At 33.8% G+C, this 9679-nt stretch overlaps 1 protein-coding gene and 1 pseudogene across 5 annotated transcripts; both read left to right on the top strand.

Annotated features, from left to right (window-relative positions):
* Positions 1 to 509: 509 nt before the first annotated feature.
* LOC111291230 (disease resistance protein RPS2-like) lies at positions 510 to 5283 on the top strand. Of its 4 annotated transcripts, none has more exons than XM_089768456.1 (4): positions 510 to 708; positions 939 to 1009; positions 1552 to 4544; positions 4940 to 5283. In XM_089768456.1, the coding sequence occupies exons 3-4, from the start codon at positions 1570 to 1572 to the stop codon at positions 4989 to 4991; spliced, it is 3027 nt and encodes a 1008-aa protein (XP_089624582.1). In that variant the 5' UTR covers positions 510 to 708; positions 939 to 1009; positions 1552 to 1569; the 3' UTR covers positions 4992 to 5283. The 4 variants fall into 4 exon arrangements, with proteins under 4 accessions (XP_089624582.1, XP_022738605.2, XP_022738606.2 ...); XM_022882870.2 differs by having other exon boundaries at positions 512 to 708; positions 939 to 986; XM_022882871.2 differs by lacking the exon at positions 4940 to 5283 and having other exon boundaries at positions 512 to 708; positions 939 to 986; positions 1552 to 4826.
* Positions 5284 to 6348: 1065 nt separating this feature from the next.
* LOC149516218 (uncharacterized) lies at positions 6349 to 7993 on the top strand (annotated as a pseudogene). Its single transcript, XR_016346565.1, has 4 exons — positions 6349 to 7228; positions 7368 to 7471; positions 7586 to 7640; positions 7728 to 7993. The product of XR_016346565.1 is annotated as an uncharacterized LOC149516218 (transcript).
* The last annotated feature ends 1686 nt before the right edge of the window (positions 7994 to 9679 follow it).

Raw genomic sequence — 9679 nt, 5'->3', positions numbered from 1 at the left:
ATATATTAATATTATCAATATTAATCGTGTAAATCATATTATATCACATATAATATATATAATAAATAAATTATGTTTATTATTTTAAATTTTAAATATATTTTATAATTCATATTAAATTTATACTTTAATAATTTATATTATTACTCGTGTCAAACTTCACACCGAATACAAATTACTAGATTTGCGGATTTTCCTTTACACTTACTTGGGGTCCACTAGGCCCGCCAAAAAGGAGCTTTTTTATCGTAAAACCCTTCCATAATTCTTGATTATGATTTGATTTATTATAATATTATAATACTCATTGTAATATTATAATAAAAAAATTGTAATTAAAATGCTCCCGAAAAGTGTATGCCGGGGCGCTATAATATCTCCAAGAAAGGACCAACGAGGCAACGACGAGCAGACAACAATATACTACAACTTTAATTGTATGTTTTGATCGTACAGAATTATGGTCCCTATGATATACATACACTAATACATTGATATATTAATACAGACATGCTTGTCAGGAAAAATCTTATTGGCCAATTGTTGGAAAAGTAGAATATCAGAAACTACCAAGAAGCAACACACCATTAATCCACTATCCAAGTTCGTCAACCCCAAGTCATCTCTCTTGATAATCAGCTTGTTCTAATCTCTCACAAACTTAAATTGCTAAGCAGAACTCACAACAGTTCCGACGACGATTTTCAGGTAATTTTTACTGCACCTCTCTTTCTATATCAGTCTGAAACCAACTTCTTCTAATGTCTTTAGTTTTTTTTTTTCGTTGGGTCACAATTAACCTGAGATTCATTCCTCTGTTTCTTTACGATCAATCAAATAGAAATGAGTCTCCACAAAAGAACTAAGGAACTGTTTTAAATAGATCTTTCGGACTAATTTCAGTATGTTGTAACCCTTCTTGACTTTATATTTTTCAGATTTTCAAGGCATAGAGTTTCCAACAGTTGAGTCCTTCGCAGGCCCTGGTATAGCTGCATCCTTATCTCAAGTCTGTTCTAAGTTTCCTCTGTTTTCTCAGCATCTGCTGCTTACAATTTTCATATTTACTGTAATAATTAAGCCATGAATTTCTAGGTGAATCTAATTAAATCAGTAGAAAATTTTACAGTGAATACAGAGTTTCACATAAATAATTCTTTTTTTTTTAAGTCAAAATTAAGTAGAGAAGAAACTATAGGAAATAAAATTAATAACAAAACTATAGAAGTGAAAAAGTGCATGAATGCCTTTCCATATGTTATTATGTAGTCAAATGTAATATTAGGATGGATTATGATACTAGAATAATATTTAGGATTACGCGATTAAGATATCGTATTAATTATATGATTCTTTTCTTAATTATTGAAATTATATTGTATATAAATAAGACACTTTTGTACAGTATTTTTAGAAGCTAGTGAATACAAAATTCTTCCTCTTCTAACACATGAGCAAAATGAAAGCCCAAATAAAACATTTTAGCAAACTAAACCTTGTCCATCTGGTATCTAACTCTATTACCTTGTGAACTCCTTGTTGCTGTTGCAGGATCAAGTTAATTTCCTCATGGCTGATAACATATTAGCTTCTTGTCTTGCGGGAGTCGTGAGCCAAGCTGGGGGTGATATAACTGATTATGCTAAAAGCAAAGTCTGTATATCACAGAGTATGGAAAGAAACTACGAAATGATGAGAAATGAAGTAGCAAGGCTCCAGGCTCTGAGGGATGATTACGAAAGGGAAGTCAAGAAACATAAAATGAAGACAACTACTAGCAGTTATGATTTTTGGCTACGCAGTGTTAACAAGACTCTTCATAATGCAAAAGAGTTAGAACATCAATTTGAAGAAGATCATGCAAAGCTGTCATCCAGATTCATTCATATGAGGCAACGATCGAATTATAATGGAAAATTGGTGAAAATGCTTGAAGAAATTCAAAAGCTTGTGGAAGGGGGGAAATTTCTGGGGGGTTTTTTGGTTGACAAACCTATAGAACCTGTCTTGAAGATGAACGCACCTGAGATCAAAGGGTTTAATAGCCTGCAGAGGCCATTGGAGCAAGTATTGGAGCAAGTATTGGAGCTGTTGAGAAACGACAAGTTGAAAGGTATTGGGATTTGGGGCACTTTGGGGGTTGGGAAAACAACAATAATGCAGAACTTGAATAACCATGACGAAGTAGCTAAAATGTTTGATATAGTCATTTGGGCAAATGTCTCCAGTGAGAGGAGTGAAGAAAAATTGCAGGAGGATATTGCACGGCGGCTTAAACTAAAAATGAAAGGCATTGTTCATCCTGAGGACATTGCTAGAACAATATCGGAAGAATTGAATGACAAGAAGTATTTGCTGCTTTTGGATGAGGTGATGGACTCAATTGAGTTGGAAGATATTGGAATCCCTGTCAACAATAATGGCAGTAAAGTGGTATTGACAACTGAATATCGTCATGTTTGTTCTTTAATGGCAGACAGATTGATTGAGGTCCGCCCACTATCGCCAGATGAGGCATGGAAGATGTTTCAGCAGATGATCATTGATGTCGTAGATCTTCCTGATATTGAACCAGTTGCTCAGCTGGTGGCTAAAGAGTGTGCTCGACTCCCACTGCTGATCAAGACAGTGGCAGGTGCTTTCAAGTTGAAAGACAGTGTGTCAGAATGGAGGAAAGGGTTAAAAGACCTACGGAAATGGCCAGACATTGAGATTCCAGGCTTAACTGAATTGCATTCATTCTTAAAGTTCTGTTATGATCAACTGAAGGATGATCAGAAGAGGAAATGCTTCTTGTATGGTGCATTGCTTCCAGCAGAGAGCAAGATTTATACAGATTATTTACTGGAGTGTTGGGCTGCGGAAGGACTTGTTGGCAATACCGATGAGAAGAGGAGATTTCAAGAAGCACGTGATGAAGGGTATGACACATTGAAGTATCTAACAAATGTGTCATTACTAGAGAAAGGTGAAAGGATGATTTATGTTCAAATGAACAATAGTATCCGACAGGTTGCTTTGTATATTGCTTCACAAGATCCCGATTGTAAATTCTTGACTGGGATGAGTGAAAATTCACCTGATTGCTTGGAAGAAAATGATTGGGAACAAGCAAAGAGGATCTCCATGATTGACAAACAGTTGAGAGACTTGCCGGAAAGCCCCAATTGTAGCATGCTTTTGTCACTATTACTACAGAGAAATTCAAATTTGACAGAAATCCCCCAATCCTTTTTTGAAAATATGAAGTCACTTTTGGTTTTGGACCTATATGGAGCTGGGATTGAATCACTGCCACCATCTTTAGCAAAGTTGTCACTTCTAAAAGGGCTTTACTTGAATAATTGCATCCATCTAACAGAGTTGCCCCCCCAAGTTGGAGAACTTCATTGTCTTGAGGTACTTGACATTAGAGGCTGCAGGATAAGAAGCTTCATTCCATTTCATATTAAAAAACTGGTTAACTTAAGGTGCTTGCGAGTGTCATACTATAAATCCAGCAACCCAAATGACTGTCAAGATATGGACATTGACTGCAACGTGATTCCATTGCTTGCCAAACTGGAAGAATTGATGATTGATGTGGGTTCTTATGATCATTGGTGCAAGGAGGTTGTTGATGTAATGAGGCAAGTGGCTACCTTGGAGAATCTAACTACTCTCAGAATCTGCTTCCCTAAATCAGAGGTCCTCGAGACTTTTATGCAGCACAGCCCATCATGGAAAAAACGACAACAACTCACTTCCTTTTGGTTCTATGTTGGTTGCCAAAACAGGAAACGTCCTCAAATTCTCGAGTATTTTAAGTACAAAATCAATCGGTATTTGGGATATTGCCAAGGCAAGCTCGGTGATTACTCAATAATTTGTGATCTGCTTCCAGAAACTGATGCATTGGAATTGGTTGAACACAAAGATGTCACGAGTCTGGTGGATTTCGTGAATGTTGACAGCTTTAACAGGATTCGTGGTTGTCTAATTGAAAGGTGCAACAAAATGACAACTATTGCTGATGGCAACAGGACACAAGGTAGAGTCATCCTACCAAATCTAGAGCAATTGCATTTGGTGAATTTGCGGTGTCTGCAAACCATTTTTGAGGGCTCCCTCTCAACCAACAGTCTTTCTAAATTGCACACATTGGTGGTGACGAGTTGCCCTATTTTGAGAAAAATTTTCACCCTCGGGGTGATTCAACAACTCTCAAAACTTCACAAACTAGCAGTTCAAAATTGCGCTGAGATGGAAGAGCTAATCGAGAAAGCTGACAATGCTGGCCAAGTTTCAGCTTCTTTTTCAAATCTAGAGACACTTGTATTGATTGACATGCCAAAACTAAGGACTATATCCGTAGATAAGTCATTGGCATGGCCCTTATTGAAAGAGCTTCAAGTTTACGGGTGCCCTGAATTGAAGTCACTACCATTTGACAAAGACAATGCAGCAAATCTGAAATCCATTGAAGCAGAACAAGTATGGTGGGAAACATTGTGTTGGCCACAGAATGGTGTCAAAGAACAGCTTCAATCAATCTGTCATCTAAGGTAAATGCCTTTTTATTAATATTATTTTTATGTTTTTTCTGTTATTATGAAGTGGAGTGATGTATAATATGCTTGTGTCATGTGCCAAATCATGTTCTGTTATTTTTATCTGTTTAAAATTGTTTGGACAGACAACTTATCATTGTGCAAGCAGATCCAAACTTGATATGCAAAATCAAATTGGATCGGACTTTTTTCTGTTCATTACTTTTCAAACAAACTATGTACCTTGATCCAAACGTATTTATATTGCTTTATTGAGACTTATATTTGAGCCGTTAATCTTTTTCTTCCAAAGAAATCAATTACTAATCAACTAATGCGACTGTCACCATGAAAAAGCCACCTTCAAGCTATCATATGAAACTTGGACTTGATATAAGGTTTGCCAACAGGATTTCGAGGGAAAGAAATATGAAAGCTTCGGGAAGTCGAGGACCAATTTGAGCAAACAAGAAAGCTATTTCAATGGATGATCACAAACAAAATGCTACTATTAGGTTTTCCTAGCCCAAGTAATTCCGTGAGTCCTGTACCGGTAATGCAGCTGGCTTGGCGGCCAATTCAAGGTCGAGGACGGCAGCTGCAGGTGGTAAAGGAGATGGCGATTGAAGTGGTGCAAATGTTGCTAACAAGGGGAATACTTTTGTCACATATTGGGAAAGAAATAATGTATGCCTGGAAAACATTTACCATATATGCAAATAGAGAAAAGATAAAGGGGTAATTAGGCTTTTCATGAATATTGTTCAAAGATTACTGATTTTTTATTAAATCCAATAATTTTAGACATAATATGAATATAATATAAAAAATTTTAAAAAATCGTATATGGACTGACAAAAACCAAAAAAATAATATTTTTCATGTTTTACAGTTTTACACAAATTATAATATAATAATTTTATATTTTATTCGTATTTGACACAAAATAGATACAATTAATATAAATTTTCATGTCTATTTATTACATATTTCATATCTAGTTTGGACAGAGATGGGGTGTGGACTTGTTAACAAAATGGTTTAATTGACTAATTTATAAAGTATAATGCTTGAATCTTAAATTTAATAAAATTAAGTGGCTAATTGGTGATTTTTTTTCTTTGATGAATCTACATGTATAAATAAAAATTACAATCTAATGAAATTTCATGGTCAAATAAAACTTTCCACCATTTTGTTATTTACTATTTTTGTTAGTAGATGAAAATTCTTTCAATTGTTTAGATGGATAATGATATTATTGTGGCATTAATTATTAGTCATTATTATTCTTTCACCAAAACAACAAATAAATTTCACTAAACATAAAGCCTCAGATTGCTGATCATTTTGCGTGAGTTAGTTTCTTCTACTCCTTTTAGATTTGAAGCTTTTATCTGCTTTTTTTTTAAAATATACCATTTTTATTTCAGTTTAAGTAGGTTTTTTGTTACCTTTACTATTTTTTTTTAATTGGTGAACTTTCAAAATTCAGATAAAATTCCATTCAATACCCTTCTTTCTTGGAGCCTCTAGGAAGTAATTGCTTCTTATCTCTTTAAAGTATGTAACTTTAATTGAACCCAGTTCTGGAACAGTAATTTCCAGTTTAAGTGACTGATTGTGAAGAAAAAAAGCATCAGCTTTGTACTAGTTATTGGCTGTGATTGGTAAAAAAAGAATTTAATATTTTTATGAATTAGAGAAAAATAAAGTCGTATAGTAAATAGTTGTGGTCATTACTCATTAGAAGAACAGCATTCCGAGTGGTGATTTGGTAATCCTTTAATTCACTGACGCACAAGAATTCTTGAAATGGGAGCCAAATTCCCAAAACAGCTGACATAGCTATTTCTCTGTAGTTTTATGTTGAGAGGAAAAGCTTAGAATTTCATTCAAATGAAACGTATATAATCTTGAAATGGTTTTGCCATTTTATATATTTTAGTTTCTAATACGGAGTAATTATTTCGACCCTGCCCTGCATTTTCCATCCTCTATTTAAATGGAAAAGCATTTGTTCTGAACTTCCAGGAAATGCAAGCTGGAATGGTTTTACATCTGTCATATCGTTGTTTCACGTAGTATAGATTTTTAGTGTTAATCTGGAGGCCTGATAAGTCGGTTAGGAACATCTTTTGTTTAAATTATGTTATGCTGTTATTGATATTCTAGGTAGATGACAGACAATATATTGCTGAATAATTTTAGTCTTTTGGGAGGTGTAATCTTGATGGAATTGCAGTAGTGGATAATGCTAGGTGATCATACTATGCATTATGTGAATTGTTTAGCATTTATCAACATGTCTAGTTACTATTGAGCGCATGACATTGAGCAATGATGAGTTTATGAAGGTGGTGGAAGTCCCAAGTAACTGAAAAGGATTGGTGGTGCTGTTCATGCATTGGTTTGCTAGCAGATTGATGAAATAAATAACAGTCTTTTATCAGTTCCTCACTATTTTGAGCGTACCGTTGCTCTCCAAATCAGACCATATTGATTAGCATGCATGAGAAGCAAATAACTCCTTGTTTCAATTTTGAGCCATGGTACAAAGAGATTGGAGCAAAAGTCTCATAAATAATAAACTCATTATTTCCTTGTGAATGAAGTCTCTGCTTAGACATAGTGTGTTTAGTTATGGCATAAAGAGGACGAAACCTGAATCAAGGAATGCACCACACAAGAATTTCACGGTATGTTTAGCTCCAATTCACATGGTGTCATTCTGAGTTAAATGCTATATCATGAATCTTCTTTGTACGTTAAAAGAGTGTTTATATTTTGAACTTCACGTATCAAAGTGGTAACTTGATATGCTCCCATTTTGGTTAGCGTTCTTGATAATCCAGAATTCATCGAGAAGTACAAGGAATTTGAGGCTGACTACACTCGTCGGTTGATGGCAAAGTATTTCTCTAACAAGAATTTTTACGGAGGTATACATTGCTGCTCCCATTTGTTCTGCTTTGAACTTTACATGCTGTTTCCCCTTGCAGTGTGTCTATTAAGTGAAAAAGTTGAACACGATTCCTATCTTTTTATTCTTTCAGGCAACATTTTTTATGAGAAAACAACAATAGATAGTGAAACCATATTGTCAACCAGGTAGGATGGAATTTCTTTCAACATGCATAGCTTAGAATGTCTGGTGCTGAATCATAAAATTGGCTGCCTTTCAACTACTCTGTCTAGATGGCCTTGTACTAGGTGATTTGCAGACCCAATTCATGCATTTGAGGACCAAAGCAATGATGGTTCAAATTGCGAGGCAGAAACTCCAACAAACATCTCAAATGGAAAAATCCCAAGAAAAATGGCTGATATCACTATTGCAGGCATTCTCTCAAGTATGGTATCGTACGTAAATAAGCCTGGATAATGTAGACTGAGTAATTAGAAACAATAAACCAGAAATTTTCTACAATTTGTCATGTTCTGTTAACAAATGACTTTTGTCACTGCCTGGATTCCAAATGGCATCAATCATTCTATCATATCAATTGCAATATGAAAGGTAACTTCAAGCTATAATTTTGGAAGAGGGATCTGGCGGCAGGTGAGTATATCTGCAACTTAAAATACATGTTGTCATGACATGAAAGTTACCAAAAAAATATACGAAGGTAATTCGATTTAAATTTTTAACAAAAGCCATAGGTTTAATAAAACCAAAATATGTATTTTGTGTTTTTTATATGACATAATTTTCACATAAATCAAGATACAAATATAAGAATTGATAGTATTTTATATTTACATAAATTGTCAAATCTACAGATGATGATGTAGGATTTTAAGTATGAGAATAATCATGATAATAACGATACAATAGTAATATCATAAGCTTTTTGGGAGGAAAAGTAAAAACTTCTGATCCTGAAGTTGTGCAACTGCATTTAAATTTAATCTCTTTGATTTTGGTACCCAAATTTCATAATTATTAAAATTTAGTTCTTGTTGCCCAAACAAAGTTCTTAGTTGTGCAAAAGCAAATTGTTGATTTACAAGGGTTCCACACTTTGTAAAATAATAATGAGAAAATTCTTTCAACTATAATTATTCCCATAGGGCCTTCCTCACTTATTGTAATACCCCAGCCCAAATAATAATTGGGTTAGACTAATGCTAAAATCCATCAGTTTATTAAGATATTTTTTAGTAAAAGAAAAGGGTTGAAGTATTAGATGAAAGAAAAACTACCTATCATGAAACAAAAAAGAAATAGAGTTCTTCTTCTTCTTCTTCTTTAGGGTTAGAGAATATAAAAAATCAAGTTAGAGATTCACAATCAGAGGCTACAATCAAGTTAATCCCTTAAAGGTGAGTACATGCCCTCTTTTTATTTGAAAAGAAATATCAAGTTGATTGCTATTATTTGGAGTTGAAGTTTTGAGAGAAAAATAAAGAAAAATCATGAAATCCTTCATTAATCTTGATGATCTATATGGGTAAATTGTTGGGCTTTGTTTATTTCATATTCTTAAGAGTTATTGATGATTATTGAATAGAGTTTGAAGGCTGAAAGTAAGGATTTGAGTTTTTAAAGAAAGAAGGAGAAATTCTATTTTTGGATGAGATGTTGTGATCTGTAATAATGAATTAAAATAGAATTTTGTATTAATGGATAGATTATTGCTGTGATTATTATATATCATTGGAAAGCATGTTGAATCTAGTTTCTAATGAAACAAACGAAAGTCAAATCCGAGTTTTCTATGAAGAGTTGTTTAATTTTAACTTAAAGATATGCAGGCTGTAAGACAACAGCATCAGGGTTGAATTACGAAATTCTTCTTAATTTGTATACAAGGATTTACAGATTAAGCCATATATGTTTGGAAAGCTTATTGAGTCTACTTTCCAATGAAATAAGCGGAATTGAATTTGGAGTTTCCTGTGAATAAATATATAATTTTTATTAGAAGGTATACAGTCTGTTTGGCAGCAGTATATGACGTGGATTTCAAAAATTGTTATAATTAATCTACAAAGAATTACAATGTGTGCTATATATGGTTAGAAAGCTTATCAAGTCTAGTTTCTAACGCATTAAAGAGATCATAAATCTGATTTGGATATATTGAGATATGACTGTTTTAATGAAAAGAGGCCAGCCTACCAGTATTAATTAGTTAAGTTAACCC

The sequence above is a fragment of the Durio zibethinus genome, chromosome 11, assembly GCF_047325235.1.
Source record: "Durio zibethinus cultivar Kanyao isolate XHJ-2024 chromosome 11, ASM4732523v1, whole genome shotgun sequence".
Taxonomy (NCBI): domain Eukaryota; kingdom Viridiplantae; phylum Streptophyta; class Magnoliopsida; order Malvales; family Malvaceae; genus Durio; species Durio zibethinus.
This window is presented reverse-complemented; position numbering and strand designations above follow the sequence as displayed.

Coding starts and splice junctions, on each gene's coding strand:
- LOC111291230 (XM_089768456.1), top strand. CDS start 1,570: ATGGCTGATAACATATTAGCTTCTTGTCTTGCGGGAGTCGTGAGCCAA. Junction 4,545..4,939: donor CAATCAATCTGTCATCTAAG/GTAAATGCCTTT, acceptor GTTTGCCAACAG/GATTTCGAGGGAAAGAAATA.